The 25,000-nt window shown below is 45.8% G+C and overlaps 1 protein-coding gene across 1 annotated transcript in view; it reads left to right on the forward strand.

Annotated features, from left to right (window-relative positions):
- The window catches only part of b4galnt4a (beta-1,4-N-acetyl-galactosaminyl transferase 4a), a gene marked incomplete at both ends in the record, with an annotated part of 62,058 nt that overhangs the window by 13,184 nt on the left and 23,874 nt on the right, over positions 1-25,000 (forward strand). The window contains 2 exons of the mRNA XM_080841667.1: positions 677-777; positions 5,969-6,036. Coding sequence (XP_080697793.1) covers positions 677-777; positions 5,969-6,036 — 169 coding nt within the window. The remainder of the gene's footprint in view (positions 1-676; positions 778-5,968; positions 6,037-25,000) is intronic.

Here is a 25,000-nt window from a genome sequence, read left to right on the forward strand (position 1 = left end):
CTCCAATGACTGCATTTCCTTCACTGTGTGTGTCTATCGATGTGTGTGTATGAGTCTGGACTATGGGCTGTGCTCTTAAAGCTGGCCTTCACACAGAACCTCTTTGTATTGGCTTTGTGTGGGTTAGTGTGGTCGTACTTGTTTCTGTGTGTGTGTGTGTGTGTGTGTGTGTGTGTGTGTGTGTGTGTGTGTGTGTGTGTGTGTGTGTGTGTGTGTGTGTGTGTGTGTGTGTGTGTATGTGTGTATGTGTGTGTGTGTGAGTGAGCTCATGGGTATAAATAGATGGTGAGCCAGTGCTTTGGCAGACAGTCAGATATAGATATCGCTCCTCTGGATGGATTCAAGAGGGGCTCTGACATCTCCTCATGCCTCACATGGACAAACGCTAACACAGTTTCCTGCCCGTACTCTTCTCTTTTAAGGACCTTTCACCCATCCTACATTTCTGTGCTACAAGAATTTTCACCACAATAATACCTACTACGCCTATCACAATTAAGTGTAAATATTTTAGTCAAAGTTTACTCAAAACATGGAGTGTATTTAGTCGTGTAGCTACTGCACTAAATCATTTGATTTAATTGATTTTGGATTTTGTAATGTTATGTAATGTCCATACACTCTTCAGTAATGGTCTGTCTCTTGTGATTTACTGAGTCATATTTTGCTTCCGCAGGGGACTTCCAGTTTGCCGTGTCCTCAGATGATAACTCGGAGCTCTGGCTAAGCTCAGACGAGAGTCCGCTGAACGCCCGGCTGCTGGTGTATGTGGGCCGGGTAAGTGCCGCACCCTGTCGTCAACTGCCGCACCCAGCCACGAGCACCAGCCATGACATCAGGCACGCTTAAAGGCACAGCAGAACGTTCCAGTAGGGTAGGGAGAAAGTGGTTTTCGTTATGCCACTACCCTGATGGCGCGTGGGTGGGGTTGGGGTGTTGTTCATTTCACGCCTCGCCATGTTTTTATTTTAGGGCAGCAGTGTCCTCTGTTCCCCACTCTTCTGAGATATTTCCCACAGGTCTGACCCAGCATCCATAGTGTTTACCAGGCGTTTACCTCAGGCCACATCCCTAATACACTCTCAATCCAGCGCTCACGCTCACTACCAGGGCGCTTTGTCCTGCAGGCCCCCGCACAGATGCTGCTGTTGGCAACGGAGTGCAATTTATTTGTTTTTGTTTTGTTTCTGAGTGGATGATGTACTTACCAGCTTATGCTGCGTATGCCCCCAGAGAAAAGTCAAGGAAGTTGCAATCATTTTTTTATCGTCTTGCTTTTTTCTTCCCCTTTTTTTCTTTCTAATCCTCGCAGAGCAGGGCCCTGACTCATCATGGGCAGCACTGCTTCAGAATGTCATGACACAGATCACGGATAAATGGATCATTTAGCGGTGGAGTGGAGGACCTGGGCTGGACCTCACAGATTTGACAAAATGAGGAGGCTCTTAAAGCTTAGGAGAGGTAGCCTACTCCGATCCCAGCCTCTGCACTAGCTCTGGAACACTGCCACACCGACGAGCAGAGATGAAGACGAGGTGTCATCTTTCGGCACCTCCTTCGGAGCCTCTGCCAGAGCTTGTGGGCCTCTGTTGCCTCTGCGGCCGCGTCTCCATGGCGACTAGAGGGGAAGCTTTGAGGGAGCAGAGGTTCCTCCTTGCACGCCATACGTTGGGGAGGTGTGGGGGTGGTTGTGGGTGGTGTTTCTTGAGGCTCCTCCACCTGGTTTCTCTGGTAGCAGAGGATGTGGGTTTAATCACAGACCCTGGGCAACAGCTAATCACCAAATACATTTCCTGCGGTGATCCTAAGACCTCCCGCATGGTGGAGGCGGGAAGTGTCCAATAAGTGAGAGAGCTGGATTTCAGTAACGCAATTAGCTACCAAACCAGAATCCTGTGAGACGCATCTCTGTGTGTGATGCCGGGAGGGCGGGGTGAGTGTGTGTGTGTGCGTGTGGGGGGGGCGGCGGGTATTGATTACGTCTGGCTAGAGGTACCTGCTCCATGTGCACACACACACACACAAACACACACACACACACACACACACACACACACACACACACACACACACACACACAGTCACCCACCCACACACAAACACAAGCTGGCTGTGGAGGACTTGATACCCTAAGACTGAGATGTGATCAATTGATAGCATGGTGTGCCAAGAGGCCTCTTTGTCTGACTGAATAATGGCCACCTGTCCAAAATTGAGAATGATTTCCTGCTGGCCATGCAGTCACACATTCAAAGAAACACACACTCACTCGCGTACACATACACATACACACACACACACACACACACACACACACACACACACACACACACACACACACACACACACACACACACACACACACACACACACAGAGTCTGTGCCGTAAAAGGTTTTCAGAAGCCCTGGAAATGTGTGGTATATACTTGTGACTGTGTGTGTGTGCACCTGGTGTGTGTGTGTGTGTGTGTGTGTGTGTGTGTGTGTGTGTGTGTGTGTGTGAGGTCGTTCACTGAAACGGAGTCATTCAAGTGTTAGACATTGCGAAATGGAGAGCATGCACCCAGTGAGTTCTCCTGTCCTCTGGGTTTAAAGTAGCATGACTGCCCTCCATAACTGACTCCCATTCTTTGGAATTCCGTAGACACTCCTCACTCAATGCATTCCGAGAAACACATCAGTTTTGCAGACATGGCTGCAGAGAGAGAGAGAGAGAGAGAGAGAGAGAGAGAGAGAGTAAAAGAGAGATTGGGGGAGAGAAAGAAGATGAGAAAGGTGAAGGAGAAGGTGAACAGAAAGAAATAAAAGGTACCAGGTAATGGTTCCTAGACTCTGGAGCTGGGTTGCTCTTCTCGTCTGACCTTCTTTCATTTGCTGTGGATTGAGGCTGTTGGGCTGAAATGATTTTTTTTCAAGGTAATCTGCTCTTTGAGAAAGTTCACTGCCCCGAGCAGGACAAAGCCTCTTGGAGAGCAGGAGGATCGAAGACATGCCTGTCTATGTATGTTTGGGTCTGCCTGTCTGCCTGTCTGTCTGTCTGTCTGTCTGTCTGTCTGTCTGTATGTCTGTCTGTCGATCTGTTTGCCTGTCTCTGTCTACCTATCTATATGTTTGCCTGTCTCACTGTCTATATGTTTGTCTGTCCCTTTGTCCATCAGTTTGTCTCTCACAGCTCTGGAGTCACAATTACCTCCTCCTCACTCCCTTATCTATGCCTGCTGGTGTCAGGGCCACGCAGCCACAGCCACAAACAAGAGGAAGAAAGACAGAAAGAAAGAAAAAAAGACAGACAGACAGACAGACAGAAGGACAGACTCACAGTTGGAGGGAATGGATGAAAACAACATCAGAGGACAGAAAGATAGAGAAGGAGCAGAAAGATGGCCCTTTGAGTAAGACTCTTTCAAAAGGATGGAGTTTGTAATGAGGGCCTCCCTGCCCTGTGCGTCTCTTCTGTTCAGCCCGGCTGCTCTCTTGGCTCTTGACATCACATGCGAGGATTCAGGCTTTTTGGGTCAAACTCTTCTGCCAGTCAGACGGCGCCACACCCAGACCCAAACTACCCAGAACAGCCCGTAGCTTTGGCAAGCTGTTCTTCCAGCACGGGTCATAACGCTGCCACTGGGCAGAGGATGTGGAGAGTGGGCAGGAGACAGAGGCCAGAGGCAGCACTGACCTGACCGGCACATAGCATAGACTGGTGACCACTGAGTGTGTGCCCAAATCACACTGTGCATAGTTTACTTTCAGTGCTGGGGACTAGTTCAGTTGTGGAGTTAACTACTGAAACTACAAACTAGTTCAAGTCGTTGATTTTTTATTTTTTTTTGTATAGTTAACTACTGAAACTACAAACTATTTTGGCCCATAAAAGGAAAGGAACTATTTCTGTTTGTTATTTTACCATTACTTATCTACTGTAGTGGAACGCTGACAAGTAAAAATATAAATAAATAAATAGGCTCATTGTTTAGACGAGTGTTGAAGCTGTGCGTACTCTCTAAAGGGTGCCATTTGAAGACTGAAGTTTTAGTTGTTCACTTTACACAAGTCAGATGTTACAAAACACAATGGGCCCATTTTGTTTATACCAATGCTCAAGTCGGTCAAATGGTCTAAAAAGGTGCAAGGTAAATATTTTTTTAACTGTTTTAGTTGTAGCCAAATTATACAAAATCCAGATTTGTTTAAAATAAAAATATAACATTCCTTGCAAATTTTCTCCTTGTGAAAAGCCCAGATGGGATTGTTTTGTTGGGACAGGTTTGAAGCTGGATTGTTAGCTCACCTGTGAAAAATGTTTGGCTCAGATTTTAATGTTATAAATTTGAATTTGTAAAACTAAAATACGTTGTTGCATGCTATTTTATGTGATATTACCTGGCTTACTGAGTCATCCTGCTTGGTGCAGTACCCCCACCTGGACTCTGGAAGACGTCTGTCTGACTGATGGACGTTCCATGCACCTCAATAGATTCCTTTCACTTTCCCATGAATAGTGGGCTCGTACATTTTTTGGTTTATGTACGACCTGTGAATAGTTACAACACACAATTGAGTGGCGTTTTTTTTACTGGCTCTCTTTTGTTGTATTATATTTTGTTGTAATTTCATATCACATGCTCTTTCTAAGTAGCTTTAGTCAAGCGAATTAAACTTCTCTCTAGGATAGCTTAGCTGTGGTTCAACCTCCCCCAGTGTGAAGTCAATGGTAGTTTGCAAAGCTACGCTTTCTTCCTTTCACTGTTTATTTTTATCCCCAGTGTTTTGAGTGCGGTATGCCAGTGTTTCAGCGGTGGAGGGTTTATGCATCTTTCCTCTCGTCTTTTTTTCTCTGCATGCACACACACACACACACACTCACGTACACTAATTGAGGGGTTAGTGTTAGGTTAGTGGCCCCTACAAGATTTAGAGTGAGATAAAGAGCAAGTGTGTGTGTGTGTGTGTGTGTGTGTTTGTGTATGTTTGTGTCTGTGTGTGTGTGTGTGTGTGTGTGTGTGTGTGTGAGAGTGTGTGTGTGAGAGAGAGAGAGAGAGAGAGAGAGAGAGAGAGACATGCTGGGCCCTGGTCTTTTGATGGTCAGTGTGCGTTTCCACGACCAAGGCAAAGACAGGGATGAAAGAGACCATTGAGGACTGGACTCCCCGTCTGTTTATGGAACCAGAGGGCAGGCCCATCAATTACACCAGTATGCAGTGTGTGTGTGTGTGTGTGTGTGTGTGTGTGTGTGTGTGTGTGTGTGTGTGTTTGGGTGTTTGGGCTCCTGCCTAAAAGGAGAAATATGTCAAATATAAACAATTAAAGGGCTCCTCGCTGTGTTCTCCTCCTCGTGCTTTCATTACGGCTCAGTGGCAGCAGGGGCTCTAATTAGAGCAGCAGTAGACACAGCTCGGCTAGAAAATCACTGCCTCCTGATGCCACTGCGGAGCCGAGATGGCTGACTAAGTGAGTAGATGAAGCGATAGAGTCTGCCAGGAGCAACACTATCTCACAATCTCTTTCTGCTTGGCTCTGACGCTCTTTTTCTCTTCACCCTCTCTCACTTTATCTATCTTGTTTTTCTCCTCCCTACCCGTCTTCGTTTTTGTCTGGCTGTGTAAATCACTCGAACCCCCACTTTCAGGAAAGTGGACAAGCTCTGAACGGACCGTATTTATTCAAAACATGCATTTTTTTTGGGTTGACTGCTTTAGGCTCAGGCTGTGTGTATGTGTTTGCGTGTGTGTGGGTGTATGTTTGTGGATGTGTGAGAAGAAAGAAAGGTGTGTGTGTACATGGGTGTTGAAGAGATAGAGAGGAAAAGGAGGTGTGTGTGTGTGTGTGTGTGTGTGTGTGTGTGTGTGTGTGTGTGTGTGTGTGTGTGTGTGTGTGTGTGTGTGTGTGTGTGTGTGTGTGAGAGAGAGAGAGAGAGTGATCTGCCTGAGTGTAAGCGTGTATGCTAACTGCTCTGTCATCTGTGTTCCAGCTGGGCACAGAATGGACTGCACCAGGAGAGTTCAGCAAATTCAGATCTCAGTCTTCCAAGTCTGTTCAGTAAGTACCTACTCCTAGACACACACACACACACACACACACACACACACACACACACACACACACACACACACACACACACACACACACACATTGTCCTAGACACACAAGCCCTCCACAGTCCATCAAAGAAATGCAGAAGAGTCAAGCTACAGTCACACACACACACACACACACACACACACACACACACACACACACACATACACACACACACACACACACACACACACACACACACACACACTTACATTGTCCTAGACACACAAGCACTCCACAGTCCATTAAAGAAATGCAGAAGAGTCAAGATAGTCACACACACAAAAGCTTTCAGCTTTTTTCAGTGGATAGAACTGTGTGAAAACCTATGAGATCATCGACACACAAATGCTTCTACAGACACACACGCAAACCCACTTACTAACTCTTCATACAAACTCTCTGTACTACTCCTTTTACTGTGCTGGGCTGTACTGTGCATTGATATATTCCAAAGAGACAGCTCTCTACAGAAACAGAACCACCAAACACCAACATGCAGAATATGTAAATATGCCCGTGTGGAGCACCTTCCATTGATGCCCCTTGTCCCATGAGCTCCTGTCAGGAATGTAAATGGCAGCCTACAGTGTACGGCGTTGTCCTCAGAAACACCCGGAACGCTCTCCATCACTGACTAGTCTAAGCAGTTGCACAGGAGTGTTTTAGAGTCTATGATCTAACTGTGCCTTGGGAAAAGGTTGTGTATCATGCAACAACAGTTCAGGATTGTTTGGGAAAGTTTTGGGAAAAGCCTTTTTGCTTCTCAGTGTTTTAGCTAGTTTGGTTGGCTGTGCTAAGCTTTATTATGCATGGTGTCAAATAGTGGAGACCTATAGGGGAAGCTCTTGTGATGTATACTGATGAGTCCCGTTGGTTATCGTAGTTCATTTCCACAGTATAGACAGGAACTGCCAAGACATGCTGCTATGGAAACAGTGCAGCGTCATCTGTTATTCCAGATCATGAGTTTTGCTGAGCGTGTTGTTTACCTTTTCAATCGACTGTCCCTTCATGAAAAAGAGAAAAGAAGAAAGAGACCGGCGAGGCCTATCTATGTAGTTCCTCTCCCTGTTTCTCCCCATACCCCTCCTCTCTCCCACTTATGAATGTTATTTCACGTCTGGGAGACTTTTTTTTGTTTGGCTTTTTAACAAGTGCTGTTTTGAAGCATTTTCTGTTTGTCCAATTTTGGCTTTGTGTCGTTCACTCCCACGCTATGTTTTTTTTTCATTACTTAATGCATCTGGGCACACCGCATGAAAAGAGTGTTCTTCCCACAGGCATCATTACTGTGGATCATGTTGTTGTTCAAAGCGGTAGAATAAGACTTATTTATCTTATATATATAATATATATGTGTGGGTATGTGTGTGTAAACTAAATCTATATATATATATATACACACACACACACACACACACATTTGAATAAGGTTAATGCTTAATTGGTGTGAGTTTTCCATTTAATTACTGTTCTAATCACCGTTATTCTTCACACACATCTAAAACAAAATATATATAACATTGCGGTTCCCCCTTTGGGTCCTTTCCACATCCATACCATGTCAGACAAATAGGCTGCTGTGGTTGGTGTTAAACTGACTGATTGTGGCTTGAATGAGCCAGCCGTCCACTGTAGATTAACAAAGCCCATTCAATACCCTTCACACACAATGAGGCCCCATTACCATGGCAGTCAATACTCTTGAGCGATCTCATTCTCCTTTAATGATTTCTCATAATGGCACACACACTCACCGCTGTCTGTGGTTACAGTCTTGAGTGGACTGTTCAGTACCTCAACCTGAGGGTGTATAAACTGATGTATACTTCTCTACTGTTACATTTACTGGATATCAAGCACAAGCGCACCTGTAGGAGTTAGCTGATGTAGCTTAACAAAACAAACAACAAAACCAACTTCAGTCAGTTTTTTTGCCACAAGCGACACACTGCAGCACACACATGGATTGAATGTAGGCGACACAGGACACACACACACAAACACACACAGGCCTGAGGTTGCTGTGAAATGTACACTCTGCATTTCACCCATCCCAGACTGTCCTTCCTCCAGGAGCTTCTCAGCGCCCGGGGACCAAGTGAACCGACCATCTCGGTCACAGACGGACAGGAGAATGTTCTGTTTTGCATGTTTTTTCTGTTGGGGTTCTTATTGGAGGAAACCTCTTGTGCACACAGGGAGAACATGCAAACTCCACACAGAGTCCTGGGAGATAGCCCACCTGAGCACTGAAGGTCTGGGGAGGACCTGCCCCCCAGAGCCAACAGCGCCCCATGCAGGAATCGAACCCATGACCCTCTTGCTGTGAGGCAGCAGTGCAAGCATCTGAGCCACCGTGCTCTGTCCTCTACAGAATGGGTGTCAATTTTGTTGTTGAAATATTGAGAATTTGCTGTGAGGCACGAAGCTGTTTTTAATCCATGGGTTGTTTTATCACCCTTTTCACTTTCCCATGGTCCAAAACCATTGAAGGAGCTGTTCAGAGGTACGGATATACTGTACATACACACATAGTTGTCAAGATAATTCCTCAGTTTGAAAGTGAAAAGTGAAAGTGAAAGTCCTCTCTATGGCAGAGGTGGTGTAGACACACACACTCTGAAATCCACCTCTGCATTTAACCCATCCAGTGAAGTGACACACACACAGTGAAGTGATGTTTCACACTAACCCGGAGCAGTGGGCTGCCATTGGCGGCGCCCGGGGAGCAGTGATCGGGGTTAGGTGCCTTGCTCAAGGGCACCTCAGCCGTGGATGTGGGCATGGGAGAGCAGTGCTCTACCACTTCCACGCCCACATTTTTCCTACTGGTCGGGGATCGAACCTGCCACCCTCCGGTTACCAACCCGAAACCCTAACCAGTAGGCCACGGCTGCCCCTATAGTCATGATCATTAGTATAATTTTTTAACAATATATTCGATTGTCTGAATATTAAGTTTTTATTGACACCATTTATGCCATTTAAACTTGAGACAATAGTATGTCAGAACACAAGTTGAATTGAACTGCTGGTGTATAAGTAAGGGATAATGTATAGAACGCAGGTCATTGTCGGGAAAATAAGCCCCGACAGGGCGAACAGCACCCCGACGCGAAGCGAAGGGGTGTTGATTCACCGTGAAGGGGCTTATTTTCCCGACAATGACCGGCGTTCTATACATTATCCCGCTTATTATACGGCTAAAACTAAAAAAAAATACTTTACACAGTGTGTCTTTTACAATGTATTTGTTTTTGTTACTATAGCCTACGTAGTGAGGTTAAAAAGCAGAGAAATAGTTCGCCAAAGACGTTGAACTTCAAAGACAGTTGAACATTCTGTAGAACACAGCTGCTCAACCGTCCGCTGAAACTCCCTTGATAAGTTACCGTACTACTTGCGGAGTGCTACGAAAGATGTGAATCAGAGGCAAAAAGGCCACTTTCCTTGACAGCGGTCATTAACTGCATAGCAACGGTCAGTTATCGGAAAATAGTTGACCGCAGAACGTTGGGAAGCCCCATTCAAGTGAATGGAGCATTCTACAGCATTAAGAAGAGCCGTGTAATAAGAACTAAACGTATCACCACCCCTCTTCTACTCCCCTCCAAATGCATCCTCCCCCTATCCTCCCACAGCCCACAGAACAAACAACATACGATCCTCACCCACCCCCACACGGTCTCACAAAAAAAATTATGAATAAAAAAGAAAAACACCTTGCCTAGTCATTGTCTACTGGGGAACTATCTAATTCCTGTGCTGCTGAGGTCAGCATGTCCGAAATTTGTGCTGCCGTAGCTCTCCACAGGTCGACAGGTTTGCATTTTGCTTTGCTAACCCTTGCTGTGGATAGCTCAAGCATCACTGTTTTCAGAAAGTATGATAACCACCGCCGCATAGCGAGAGAGTGAGGAGGGAGCCATTAGTGGGCTATCATTTTCTTATTTGCCGTTAGGCCAGCAAGCCAAATCTTCCTTTGTTTTTTAGTCAAGTTTAACTTCGAGTCATCATTAAGTAACAAAATGACAGAGTCAATGAGGACTGGACATCCTATCATGTCCAGTATTATTGATGTTGTTTTATGCCAAAAAGCATGTACGTTATCTGAATTTTTAGACATATTTGTTTATTTTTCTAACTAACGAATTTTTAAACATATTTATTATTTTTCTGAGCCACTCCATTTGTTGTCATCTGTCATTTGTATTGAATGATTCATTTGAAATATGAGTATAGTTAGGATTTAAAAGGTTTTTAAAGGGTACGTGGACTGTTTGTCCCTGGAACCAGAACAATGTGTAGTTCCTGTTGTATAAACTCCTCTATACATAATGCTCCTGTTCCTCAGGAAATTGTCTTTGAAATAGTTTTCAAAGGGGCCACTTGCTGCGAGGCCACCTGTTGTTGTTGCTAAATAGCGGTAGCAAAGGTTGTTTGGAGCAGTCTGGTGGTCTTGGGTAGACAAGGCTGTTGGTTATGTGATGTTTAATAATCAATTTCCACACTCTAGCAGTGTGTAGGACACCTGAACCTGGTGAGGTGAGGTCTGTGTATGTATGTGTAAGCACTGCGTGTGTGTGTGTGTGTGTGTGTGTGTGTGTGTGTGTGTGTTTGTGTGTTTGTGTGTGTGTGTGTGTGTGTGTGTGTGGGGGGGGGGGTGTTCTTACAACCCCCAGTGTTGCATTATGCATGAGACACTCTCTCTCTGATGGTTTAAACGTGTAAGGGTGCTGATGTAGCCCAGCAGGGGAGCGTGGCCTGGGTTCGCTTTTTAAAACCCAAATAAGAGTCAGGCAGGAGCGGCGGCAGCGGCGGCGCCCACCAAAGCAGTTAACCTGGCATCGCCCTCTCATCTGCCGTGCAGCAAGAGAGAGAGAGAGAGAGAGAGATAGAGCGCTCGCTGCTGATGAGATTTCATCTCCAGGACCCACACTGCCACGCACGATTGAACCGCCTCAGCTATAGAGGAGGGGTCAGGGAAATGTGTGTGTGGGTGAGTGGGTGTGTATCTGGAAGTGTTTGTGTATGTGTTGGTGTGTGTGTGCATGTGTGTATCCGTGTGTGCTTCTCTGTTGCTCGGTTGTCTTTCTTTTTTGCGCGTGTTTATGTGTGTTGAGGGGCTGGGGGGGGGGGGGGGGGGGGGCAGGGGTTAGATGGCATCTGTGTTTGATAAGTTTCAGCAGGGGGGGGGGGGGGGGGGCAGACAACCTTCTCCATATATATGAGTGCCCCCCCACTTTCTGTACACACTCTGCCACACTAGTTATTACTCCAGGGCTGCTGCTGACTACTGTCATTCAGGGTACAGTGTGTGTGTGTGTGGGTGTGTGTGTGTGTAGGTGTGTGTGTAGGTGTGTGTGTAGGTGTGTGTGTGTGTGTGTGTGTGTGTGTGCGTGTGTGTGTGCGTGTGTGTGTGCGTGTGTGTAGAGGCGTTTAGTTCTAGAGGGAGACTGATCCAAGCGCCCGTGTGTTCTATTCTTAACTGGGTGTAATTTGTTTAACTAACATCACATTACTCACATCACTGCTATTTCCATCACTTGACTGCAGTTTGCAAACTCAATTTCATTTTCTTTTTTTCAGGGAGGGGGTGTGGGGTGTCATTACTCTTTTTCTCTCTCACTCTGGCTCTCTTACCCTCTTTCTCTCCCTCTATTCCTATCGTTCCCTCTCTCTTTCCGAAGCTGGTTCAGTGGAAAGATGATTTGTTCAAATGGTTTGGAAAATTTAAACTCAATCATGGGCACTGGACTCCTGTGTGGAGGCCAGAAAAAAAAAATGAGTCCAATACTGAAAGGCTGTTGTGTGTTCTCTATCGTGCATGCCCAGTGCTGTGAGACACACAAGCATCCTTTCTCTCTCTCTCTCTCTCGCTCTCTCTCTCTCTCTCTCTCTCTCTCACTGTTACCGCTCCTTCTTCCCTCTCTATGCCCCGCAGTGCAATGTCATTTTTCATGATGCAGAAGACCAATTGAGTTCATGCCTTAGTGGGAATTACAGCAATGTTGCAGATCCATCCCCCTTCACTGCTAATGCCAGTCTTGCGTCTCGTCTTGTGTCTTGTCTTGTGTCCTACAAGGTTTTCTTTAGTACCGTAGCTTAGTTTCAGAGGGGAGTGAACGCCACATAACTGACATGGGGTTCAACATTAATCTAAGGTCTTGTGAAAGAGTTTTGAGTTGGCCAGTGACTGAAATGAAAATTGAAAGGAAGATTTGGACAGCTGTGGGGAGATTGGAAAAAGCCTACCTCATGATTAGGCTGACATTTCCTCTTTGTGTGTGTGTGTGTGTGTGTGTGTGTGTGTGTGTGTGTGTGTGTGTGTGTGTGTGCGTGTGAGGGAGAGAGAGAGGGTGTGTGTAGGTGTAAGTGAGAGAAAAAAAGGAAAGGTGTGTGTGTGTGCATGCTTGTTGGAGAAAAAGAGAGAGGAAAAGGATCTTTGTGTGTGTGTGTGTGTGTGTGTGTGTGTGTGAATGCAGTGTGAATATAGGAGGATGTTTTAGCATGCATTGCAATAAGCCACAGCAGAGGTGGCAGAAGCACAACAGTAATGGCTGGCGAAGAAGAGAGTAAGCCTCATGATTAAGTTAAACGCAGACGCCCGCCACGAGGACACATTTAGCCAGGCCCTGAGATGCCGCCGGTGTTAATGAAGTCTTGCTCAGTCCCACAGCACACCCCGGACGCCAGTGCCCGCTGTGACGAGGGTTGTGTTTTAATTCTAATACTAATAGTACTTTGGAGCTTTGACCTTAACACTGTGTTTGCGTTTAGTTCCTGTTAGAGACACATGTGATTAGTCGCCCAAGTTTGTGGCAAATAAGTGTGTTTGATCTCGCCATAACACACACACACACACACACACACACACACACACACATACACACACATACACACACACACACACACACACACACACATACAAACACACACACACACACACACACACACACACACACACACACAAACACACACACACACACATACACACACACACACACACACACACACACACAAAACCCTCTGTGGTGATCAGTTATTCTTTTTGTCAATAACTACCAAGCTGACACTGCCACCTGCAGTTTCCCGTGTTTGACTCCTGCTGGAAGGCAAAGCCCCGGGGTTTATCTCCATTAGCGGCCATGGGTTTTACTGCGCCCTGTAAAAGCTAACAGAGACATCCTTTGATGGGCCTTTAATGACGGTGCCATCCTTGGAGGCTGCCCCTCAGCGCAGCGCAGCACAGACTGTGTAACAAGCACCCACGCATGCCAGCATAACACACACACACACACACACACACACACACACACACACACACACACACACAGACTCACACAGACAGACACATACATACACACACACACACACACACACACACACACACACACACACACACTCACACACAGACTCACACAGACAGACACATACATACAGACACATACACACACACACACACACACACACACACACACACACACACACACACACACAGACTCATACACACGCAGACTCACACAGACAGACACATAAATAAAGACACATACACACGCACAAACACACACACACACACACACACACAAACACACACACACACATAGAGACACACACACACAAACATATAGAGAGAGACACACACACACACACACACACACACACACACACACCAGCAGCATTACATAACCACGCTCCAAAGACACTGGGGGATTAGACAGAGAGAAAGAGAGCGGAGGTAGGCAAAACTGACTTCCCACTCTCCTTCAACCTCTCTGGGCAGCTCTGTACTTTCTCTCTGGCTCTCTCTCTCTCTCACTCTCTCTCCCTCTCTCTTTCTCTTTCTCTCCCCCTTTCTCTCTCTCTCTCTCTCTCTCTCTGTGTGTGTTTTCAAACATGCCAAGCAAAGATGTGGGCATACTCTCAGAGTGTGACTGACTGACTGATTGGGCGGGCAGGCGGGTGGCTGCGCTGTGAGGGCGAGGGTTTGATGGGACGGGAGGTGATGGTGTGTTCACACCTCGTAGGGACACGCACGCTGGGACAAGAATCCCATTTGACATGTTCAAGGGCACGACCGGAACCCACGCGCTAGAGCCCCGACACGGCACGCTCAGAGCCGTCAATCAAAGAGCTCAAAGCAGGTGTGTCGGCTCCGCTCAGGCTGATCGCGTTACACGCCGCACTCATTCCGTGCGCATACTGGTGTCGTCTTTTGCTTGAGATCTCTGGAAGAGGCTGAAGGAAGGGGATGTGGAAGTAGATCCAGTCCTGTTCTGGCACGGACATGGAGGATGTTTGTCAGATCAGATCATCAGTCGGACTGTGACCTTGAACATCTTTAAACACCCTGTTTCTTTATCCCCATGGTGGTCGTACATGAATGCTTTCGGTAAATGCTGTCTCCTCTCTCATGACTTAGTTAATGCAGTTCCATAGGAGTGCTATACCAATAATAACTTGGGTTCACTTCTCTTCAGATGTTCGTTGTACCCCCAAGGCTCAGTCTCTCTTCTTCTTAGAACTGTATAAAAGAGTTTGATGGTTGATATAGTTCCCTAAGAGTGCTACACAAACTAGCTGTCAACCAGTTCACCATTAAGAAGATCGCTGTGTGTTCCTTTTTAGATTCCTGCTATCTCTACCCAGATCTCTCCTGGCTCAGTATCTCTTGCTCTAATGGTGCTCAAGAAGTGTATAGGGTTCATGTAGTTCCCTTGGTAATGCTCTATAAATGATTTACACAGCAACTGTCAATCAGTGAACTACTAATAAGAAACCTGCTATTGGCTTCTCTTTAGAAGTCTGCTGTCTCTGGAGTCCTGACACTCTGATGATTTGTAGAAACAATCAGTGCAGTTCCCATAGGAGGGTTGTACAAATGATTACATTGGAATGTTACAACCACCAACCAGTCAACCAATGAAAACACTCCAATGCGCCTATGATCTCAGCAGACTGTCCTGGAGGATGGCATGTGTTCCTCTAAGTGCCGAGGCTGCTGTTGCTATGGAAACTTAACGAGCACTGTCGTGAACAGGTGATGTACTTGGCCTTTTTTACGGTATGAGTGACGGTGGCTTTGGCTGGTCGGGGGAAGACGATCTGCTGTGCCCTGTTCTTTAGCGTTGACTGAAGGCTTATCTGCCCAGAGACTGTCAGTCATGCTCAGCAGCTGTTACAGTGCTGTGTGTGTGTGGTGTGTGTGTGGTGTAGGTGTGGGTGTGGGTGTGTGATTGACTGACAGCAGATCTGGCTCTGATGGATCTCCTCAGGCTGGCCAAGATACACACACACTCTCTCTCACACACACACACAGACACACACAAACACACACACACACACACACACACACTCACAGTTTAGCAAACTTTCGCATGTTCCATATCACAGTATGCTGCCACTCCATAACTTCTAATGGACCAACTGGGTCTCTGCTGAGGTCACCACGCAACATCAACTCAGAGAGTCTTCAATGAGGACACACACGCACAGAGACTTACACTTACACACTCACGTACACATTTACTGCACTCACACACACACACACACACACACACACACACACACACACAGACTTACACTTACACACTCACGTACACTTTTACTGCACACACACACACACACACATACCGATCAAACTTTGGAGAGCCACTAAAAAGTTGGAAGCGGATGCTGTGACTCGTGACAAATGAAGTGAGAGCGTATTTGTACAGCTTGGCGAGGGGCGTGCCCAGTTAGGCGCGCGGCTTCCGGATGGCTTGAGTTTGCCTAACGCTGTCGGAGGAAATGGGCTGTGGCACACGAGACAGCCGGGACGGCAGCGCCAGGCCGGCTTAATGTGCTGTGTAATTGCCAGGGCTCCTACTCCTCGGCAGAGCAGATGAGGAGGAGGAGGGAGAGACAGAAGGGACGAAGGACAGACAGAGAGAGACGTGTGTGTGTACAAATGATGTTCTGTTCTGTTCTTTGCTGTTATATATATACGTATATACACAGTATAAAGATACATATCAACTCTTTGTTGACTTACAAACGCTTTGGCAATGCAAAGTGAGTTTGTCAGGTCACTGTAAAATATTATACAGATCTGATGCAAAGTCAATTGGGGGAGGCGGAGAGGGAGAGAGAAGGAGAAGTAGAGACAGATAAACACACAGGTGTGTGTGTCTCAGTGTGTGAGTATGTGTGTGTGTGTGAGTATGTGTGTGTGTGACTGAGCTGTGAAAACAGACTGGGGTTGACCTTCAGTGTTGTTGGGCAGGCTATCAGCGACGAAATAGAATCCAAGCACCCCTTTGATGTCACAGCTGGCATTTCTGGAAAGCGCCTACCTTATGATTGGCATCTTAGGCTGACATTTCCCCTGTGTGTGGGTGTGGGTGGGTGAGAGAGAGAGAGAGAGAGAGAGAGAGAGAGAGTGAGAGAGAGTGTGTGTTTCACAGGAGACGGAGAATAAATGAATCGAATGGAATGAAAGCCCACCTTTTCAAACCCGTGGACAGGCCCCGTCATGTCTGTCATTTCTGTTGACTGAGAGCTGAGTTTTGATCCTTGAATAATATGTATCCCTTTAAACACAGTCCAAACGCTCCACCTTATGATAACACCCCACACCCAGCTGTCACTTTATTTATTTATATTTATTTATTTATTTATTTCCTGGGATCTGAGATTGCTCACGGTCACGTCAGACTGCACTCTGCCATGCTTGTGTGAGATCAAGATAGGCGCCCATGCCTGGCGCATCAGATTTAATGAATAGCAACTCCCAGCCCCCCGTTGAAACCCTCCTGCCAACTCGCTCTCCTCTTCCCTTCTCTTCTCTCCTCTTCTCTTCTCTCCTCTCCTCTTCCCGTCTTTCCTCTCCTCCTCTCTTCTCTCTGCTCATCTTCTCCTCCTCTCCTCCTCATATCTCTGCTCCGTCACAGGCTGTCTCCCCTTATGGAAATAAGCTCATTTAAATGAATCAGTTGCGCTCACGGTTTTGGAGGAGGAATCGGGGGGGAAAGAAAGTTATTTGTTCCTCTGGGATACTGCGCTTTGGCATCTGTTTATAAGGTTTCTTTCCTTCGTGTTTTTTCTTCTTTTGCAAAGCCCCTCAGCTCCCGTTCCATCTCAGCTGTTTCATGTCTAGATGGTGTGTGTGTGTGTGTGTGTGTGTGTGTGTGTGTGTGTGTGTGTGTGTGTGTGAGTGTGTGTGAGTGTGTGTGTGTGTGTGTGTGTGTGTGTGTCTGTCTGTCTGTCTGTGTGTGAGTGTGAGTGTGTGTGTGTGTCTAGGAGTTGTGCTGCGTATCAGACGGACACTGACAGTCATGGCAGCCGGAGGTTTCAATCAACGTTGCCTCATCCGCACCATCTACTGCACGCCTGACACACACACACATACACACACACACACACACACACACACACACACACACACACACACACACACACACATGCACACACACACATGCACACACACACACACACACCCCATCTACTGCACGCCTGCCATCCATCCGTCATCTGCCACAGAGACTTAATGGAACGGAACACGGTTTTTAGGGTATTAAGGGTGGCAGTATAGAGGGAGGCAAAGGGTATTAAGATTCACTCTGACGTGAGGGGTTTAATAGACGCAGACGTCAATGGTGCGATATCATTAAGGCTAAAGACGGCTAAGTGCTCGCTCGCTCACTTCCTCGCTCACTTGCACGCTTCTATGAGTTGCCATGCTATGCCTGCAGCTCTGTCAGTGTAAAGGTGCCACGCTTCAGATAAGCAACTCATTTAGCTTGTGCGTACACATACAGACACACACACACACACACACACACACACACACACACACACACACACACACACACACACACAAAGGTAATATTATAGAGAAGTAATTGGCACACTGAGGGCCTGATTTACTAATATGCGAGCGCTGCTTAATCTGCGTTCGCAAATTAACGCACAGTGTTTTTGCGCATTTTCGGTGGTATTTATCAACCCAGATCTGCGCTGGGCAAGCTATGTTTACTCCGCCCTATAAAGGGCCTGATTCACTAACATTGCGACCGCTGCTTAAACTGCGTTCGCACATTAACGCACGGTGTTTTTCCACATTTTCCGTGGTATTTATTTAGGAAGAGAAAATGAAGCTTTAGTGAAGTGGAGATAGATATATTGGTTCACGTTCGCTCAATCACTGAACCTGATTCAATGTGTGCGCTGCTATATTGTTGTTCTGCCCGCCATCACCTACAGCAAGATGTTTAAAAGAAAACGATTATAAAGAATATGCTATTGGTGGCATTAATGCATAAACTGTCTATCTGACTGTCAAAAAATTATTTATGTGCGCTGTCTCTGTCTTCTTTCTTCGCCTTTCTCTCTCTTCACTGCTGCCATATCAACGTTTTCAGACTCAATGAAAATGCGCTTCCTGGTTAAGACGTGCTTTTATGAGGCGGAGAATTAGCGCGCAAATCGGAGAGGTGCGCTTGCCAGGCAGTTTAGTAAATACCCCGCAATACATCATTAGGCGCACTTATCTTCGCTCCTCCCAAATATTTGCGCATGTTTCCACCCACCTTTTCGTGTCCTCCCCGTCCACACCCACAAAGCGTTAATATGCACTGCGCCCTGTTAGTAAATACCGTTTGATGTTTACGACCGCTATTTTACGCCAGAAATGGGCGCAATCCTGCTAGTAAATCAGGCCCTCTGAGAGTGTTTGTATTAATTGAGGTGATGAGTTGAAAGGAGCTGCAGTGCTGCATTAAAACGTAGTACTTGCTCCCCTGCTGTTTAAATGTGCAGTGTGGAAGAGTGTGTATGTGTGTCTGTCCGTTTGTGTGTGTGTGTGTGTGTGTGTGTGTGTGTGTGTGTGTGTGTGTGTGTGTGTGTGTGTGTGTGTGTGTGTGTGTGTGTGTGTGTGTGTGTGTGTGTGTGTCTGTCTGTAAGATAGCCAGAGAGGGATGTTGAAAGACACAGAGAGTTTAAGCAGACGTTCTAAAACCTAAGCTGATGTTGAGCGGTGAGTATTTAAGAGTGAGTCTGAGTTCACCTGCAGACATGGGCACTTGTCCTGTTGATGCACAGATGAGGCACGTTTGAAGGACATGCTGTTTTCCTCTCAAGCTTCAGCTCCGGCGGGAGAGACGAAGAGGGGGGGGGGGGGGGGGGGCGGTAGGGTTTGGAGGACAGCCTGCTGCAGAGGGTTTTGGGTTATGGGAGAGAGATGATGAAATCCCCTCTGAATGCAAAAGAGAGAGGGGGAGAATAAAACAAAATCCTTTGAATTGGGTAGTGAGACTCTTCTTTTCTCTCTCTCCCAGTGCCCAGTGTCTCTCTCTCTCTCTCTCTCTGAGGCCCAGGAGCATGTCTGAATGGCTCTATGATGAACCCCTCACCATTACATTTCTAATTGCTTTAGCTTTTAGTTTGTCTCTCCCCGGGAGGCTGGTCGCAAAGGCCTCTCTGAATGAGTTCTTTTTATTTAAAAAAAAATTCTTAATTTTTTTCTCTCTCTCTCTTACCCTGCCCTTAATGTATTTCTCTCTCTCTCTCTCTCTCTCTCTCTCTCTCCGTCTGTCCCAGTTGTGTGTTTCCTGTTTTCCTCCTTCTCTTCGTGTCTGTTGTTCTCCTTCAAATCCCCCCCCCCCGCCTCTCCTTCCATCCCCACTGGTGCTGCTGCTGCATAGGGCACATTGATATGCAGCTGAGACAGGGCTGAGGATCCTTCCGGCACCCTCAACAAAACTAACTGTCTGCTTGTTTAGCCTGGTGTTGTGTTTCGGCACCGAGTGAAAATCCGAGTTGAATCCCTCGCTCAGAGAGAGGACCAGAATGGCGCTCAGCGTTCATACGGAGCAGCCCCAATCGTTCCCTCGGCTTGCGTGGAAACAATGTAGTTTTAATGACATTGACAGCAGCGGCTCTGACTTTGTCCTAATCCCCCTCCTCGATAGCGATCGCTGGCGTGATGCGCGTTTGCGTTCCCCTCCTCGTGCCTGTCTGCTTCTCCTCTGAGTTATTGAGGGAGATGCTTTAAACACAGACTGCAATTAGTCAGGCAATTAAAAGCCTGTCCTTTCTCTCCCTGGGTGCAGAGGGATCCCAACTCTCTTGTTCTCTCTCTCTCTCTCTCTCTTTCTTTCGCTCTCTCTGTCTCTCCCGCTCTCTTTCTTTCTCTCTTTCTTCCCCAAGTTCTTATGCTCTCATGATCTCAGATTTAAAAAATATCAAAAATACTTGTTCAACTTCCACATCATCTAGTCACTTGTGCTCGTACAGCAATTTGCAAATTACACTGCATTTTTTTTTTTTTTTTTTTACATTTTCCAATTTAATTTCTTGTCTTTAGAACCTGGATGGTATACTTTTGATGATAAGGCTTTAGTGAATATGTCCAAATTTCAGATATGGAGTGGAGGTGCCAGGCCAGCATGTGGGAAATATATACGCTAATATACAGTATGAGGGAAATATATACACTAAAATACAGTATGAGGGAAATATATACACTAAAATACAGTGTGAGGGAAATATATACGCTCATATACAGTATGAGGGAAATATATACACTAAAATACAGTATGAGGGAAATATATACGCTAATATACAGTATGAGGGAAATATAAACACTAATATACAGTGTGTGCCACTTTGTCAGAAAAGGTGTCCAGTCATATTTTCACCATTTGGCTCTACAGCACACAAATTCGTACTCTCCTGAGACCCATCTCCAGTGATGTCATCCCTCAGAGTGGGAGAGGTTCTGGAAGGAACAGCATGCCAAATTACTGGGTGTAATCATTTGGGTCAATGAAAACTTCAGGGAAAGGTTTTATGGCCTCAAAAATGTTGATTACTGTTAGTTACATTTATTGTTTTCTGTCATTGCATTAGCCAATACAGAGGTTCTTTTTAGAATGAAGGTAAAAAGTCTCTGGTCATCAGTCTTGTGATGGTTTACTGTAATGTTAGTTGTGGCATGCAGGAAGCAGGTTGTCAATGAGCGTACTGTACAGTTTCCCTCCGGTCAATGATCAATCAGTGAAAGAGATGGACACTACAATGAAAATATGGAACACGTCCAGGGTTCACTGTTACATTGATAACATGACCAAGCATTTTGACTGTCTTGTTCGTAAACAATGGCAAAGAGAAACCAAGTTATGGGCTTTTGCTGGTAATACATTGTGTGGTGCTGTTTGTATAAATAGTTTAGAGGAATGCACTTGCTGTTTTGAAAATGTTATGGACTCTTTCCTCCCTCCTTTTCCTGCGCACGCACTGACTGCTGTCTCTCTCTTTATCTCTAAACTGTATTCTGTTCCTCTCCATTTCTGTCTGTCTCCACCTCTCTCTCTCTCTCTCTCTCTCCATCTCTTCATCGCTACCTTCTATTTTTCTGTCTCTCTTACGATCCATCTTCACCTCTCTTTCACTCCATCTCTTCATCTCCACCTCTCTCTCACTCTGTCTCTCCATCTCTGTTGGAGAGTGGCCTGGCTCATTAATCAGTGGTGACAGAAGTGAACTCTGCAGCACACTGTCACAGCTTGGCTGGGCTGTGCTGGTCTGGGCTGTGCTGGTCTGGGCTAGGCTGGGCTGGTCTGGGCTGGTCTGGGCTGGTCTGGGCTGGTCTGGGCTGGTCTGGGGTGGGTTGGATCTGTCCTTCAGCCCAGTCTCCACAGTCTCCACACACGGTCAGCTGTTACAGCACACAAACAACCGCTGCTCTCTCTTTCTCTTTATCTCTCTCTCGCTCCCTCCCTCTCTCTCTCTCTGTCTCTCTGTGCCTCTATCTCTTTATCTTTCTCTCTCTGTGCCTCTATCTCTCTCTCTTCTCTTTCTGTCTATGTCAGTGGTAGTGTCGCTGCCTTTCTTTCCATCTCTTCACCCCTCCTCTTTCTTTCTCTCCATCTCTTTCTCTTCCTCTTTCCTGTTCTCTCTCTCCATCTGTTTTCGACAACAGTGCTGCTACCCATCCCTCTGTCTCTCTTTCCTCCTCCTCACTCCCTTTTCCCCTCCATCCTTCTCTCTTTCCACTTCTGATCTCTCTCTTTCTCACTCCCTCTCTTTTTCCTTCTTTCTTCCTCTCTGTTTCTGCTTCTACCTCTTTGTTGCCTGCACGGTGCTTCTTGCGTGTTTTCTACCTGTCACGGTGAGACCCCAATGTGTCTGGGAGGAGGGACGGGAGGGTTGTCTTCATCTGGGATCTGTGTCTACCTGCCAGTCTCTTCCCTGGCTGCCACACGCCATGCTCCCCCATCCCACGCTAATAAGGCTGGTTATGATGTTTGTCTGCTCCAGAGGGTGTACCGTCATGATGTGCTGTGTGTGTTTGTGAGATTTGTCTTTGTGTGTGTGTGTGTGTGTGTGTGTGTGTGTGTGTTTGTGTGTCTCTGTATTACTGCTATATATTTAAATATGTGTGTATGAGTTAACTCACACCACGCTGTGGTGTTTATTATATGTGTGTCTAAATGTGTATAAACGTGTACGGGAAAGGATTAAAATTGTGGCAAAGGATTGCTAATTCAAAAAGAGCAGGATAGTGTTTGTATGTTTGTTTGTTTGACAGAGAACAAAATGGCCTCATGAAATGAAGGTGAACCGCAGCTTTGTGTGTGAGGGAGAAACTATCCTTTTTGTAGCGTCTGTGGAGAGGAGAGCCTCTTTGAGGCTGTGTTTTGATCTCCTGTCTGTCTTTGCTGCTGGAAAGGTGTTTGAAGAGAGTCAGCAGAGCAAAGGTGAAAACTGTCCCCCGGGAGGGATGGAGAGGAAAAGAGAGTAGGAAATTGGACGAGCCAGACCTCGCAGTCTGAGCTGACACAGACAAAGCTTGTGCGTCTAGACGAGGCCACAGTCCAGATCAGGGAAGATGGGCAGGGTCTCTGTGCAGCTGTGGACAGGGCTCGGATGGGGAAGAGACTGGACAGGCTTTTCTGAAGACTGAATGCAGTAGCTCTCTTTTACTGCACATAATGCGCACACACACATAATGCACACACACACACACACACACACACACACACACCTCTTAAATGAGTGTTTATGCACAGACATGTAGACATGACAAGTATGGATGCACACAGACAAAACAGATATGCATGCACACACTCACACATGCACATCCTTAAAGTCACAAGTGTTTATGCACAAATAAGTATGGATGCTCACAGACCAAAATATGTGCATGCACACACACATACACACACACACACACACACACACACACACACACACACACACACACACACACACACACACAAACACACACGTGCATACCCTTTAATGTACAAGTGTTCATGCACAAACAAGTATGGATGCACACAGACAAAAATATATGCAGGCAAACACACACACAGTTGAGGTTAAAGGACTGGCAACTGAGTGAGATGTCCATTATAGTCAGAGTTTTACAGAGGTCTGCAGAATGGATCGGAAGCTGTTTCCTTCCTAAAGATTTAATTACATTAGTGTCAAAACGACTCAAAGATGAAATAAACCTGAAGATATTCCAGGAATATAGGACATTAAAGTTAAACAATGCCCAACCATATCCAGAATGCACTCTTGGGTAAATTGAAAGCAATTGAAAGTAATGTTATTATTTTAGTAAAAAACTATATCTATTATAACTAAATCACTGATGTAGCTTTGTATGCCTAGTGCAATTGGGCCCAGATGGGCTGTATAAACAAGTTATGGAGTAGAATGGAGGTACAGACTCAGAACTAGAAAATGCATTTCCTGAAGGAAATACCAGTGCATGAAATGCAAAGGTTAAGAAAGGAAGAAGAAAAGAAAGAAGGAAAGAAGAGTGGAAGAAGGAAAGACAAAAGGAAAGAAGAGTGAAGAAAGGAGAGAAGAGTGGAAGAAGGAAAGAAGAAAGGAAAGAAGAGTGAAAGAAGGAAAGAAGAAAAGAAAGAAGAGTGAAGAAAGGAAAGAAGAGTGGAAGAAGGAAAGAAGAAAAGAAAGAAGAGTGAAATAATGAAAGAAGAAAGGAAAGAAGAGTGAAGGAAGGAAAGAAGAGTGGAAGAAGGAAATAAGAAAAGAAAGAAGAGTGAAAGAAGGAAAGAATAAAGGAAAGAAGAGTGTAAGAAGGAAAGAAGAGTGAAGAAAGGAAAGAAAAGTGGAAGAAGGAAAGAAGAGTGGATGAAGGAAAAAAGAAAGGCAAGAAGAGTGGAAGAAGGAAAGAAAAATGGAAGAAGAAAATAAGAAAGGAAAGAAGAGTGGAAGAAGGAAAGAAGAGTGAACAAGAGTGGCTCTGGATGAAGAGATAAAGAGAGAGTGAAAATATTGAAAAAAGGAGATAAAAATGGAGTGAAGAAGAGAGATTGAGTGTGAGAGAAAGTTGACTGAGAGAGAAAGATGGAGAGATGGAGAGAAAAAAAAATAGAGAATGGATGGTGTCCTAGTTACAGTTAAATTGAGAGGGACAGAGAGAGAAGAGGTTCCTTTGATTTGGCACAGGTGTCAGTAAAGCACAGGTGCAAGCCAGTTTAAAGACCCTATTATGATGTCATAATGGCCCAATGTAAGTCAATGGGAAAAATTTATATTCGTTTTTCTTTAAAATCTTAAAAAGTATAAAGTTTAGAAAAGTGAAAAATACATAGCATAAGTGTCGTTTACAAGACCTACGCGACAAAGTTTGAATGAAGTTTCTACATTAAGCGGTTCGGGCTGAATTAATCGCAGAAAAAGGTAACAAGAATAAGAAGAAGAAGAAGAAGCCTAGGAATAACAATACAGGGCATTTCATGCACTGTAATTAGTTTGTCATACTGTAATCAGTTCCTGTGTAAGGCGGTGAAGGGCATCAAAGCTGTCCGTGAGTTAATGAGCACCAGGCTGTTTAGGAGACCCAGTGGACCCGCTTGTGAAGTCTGCCCCTGGTTGGGCTTTCCTTTAAACTGTCTAGTTC

Source organism: Sprattus sprattus (assembly GCF_963457725.1).
Source record: "Sprattus sprattus genome assembly, chromosome: 7".
In the NCBI taxonomy this organism is placed as follows: domain Eukaryota; kingdom Metazoa; phylum Chordata; class Actinopteri; order Clupeiformes; family Clupeidae; genus Sprattus; species Sprattus sprattus.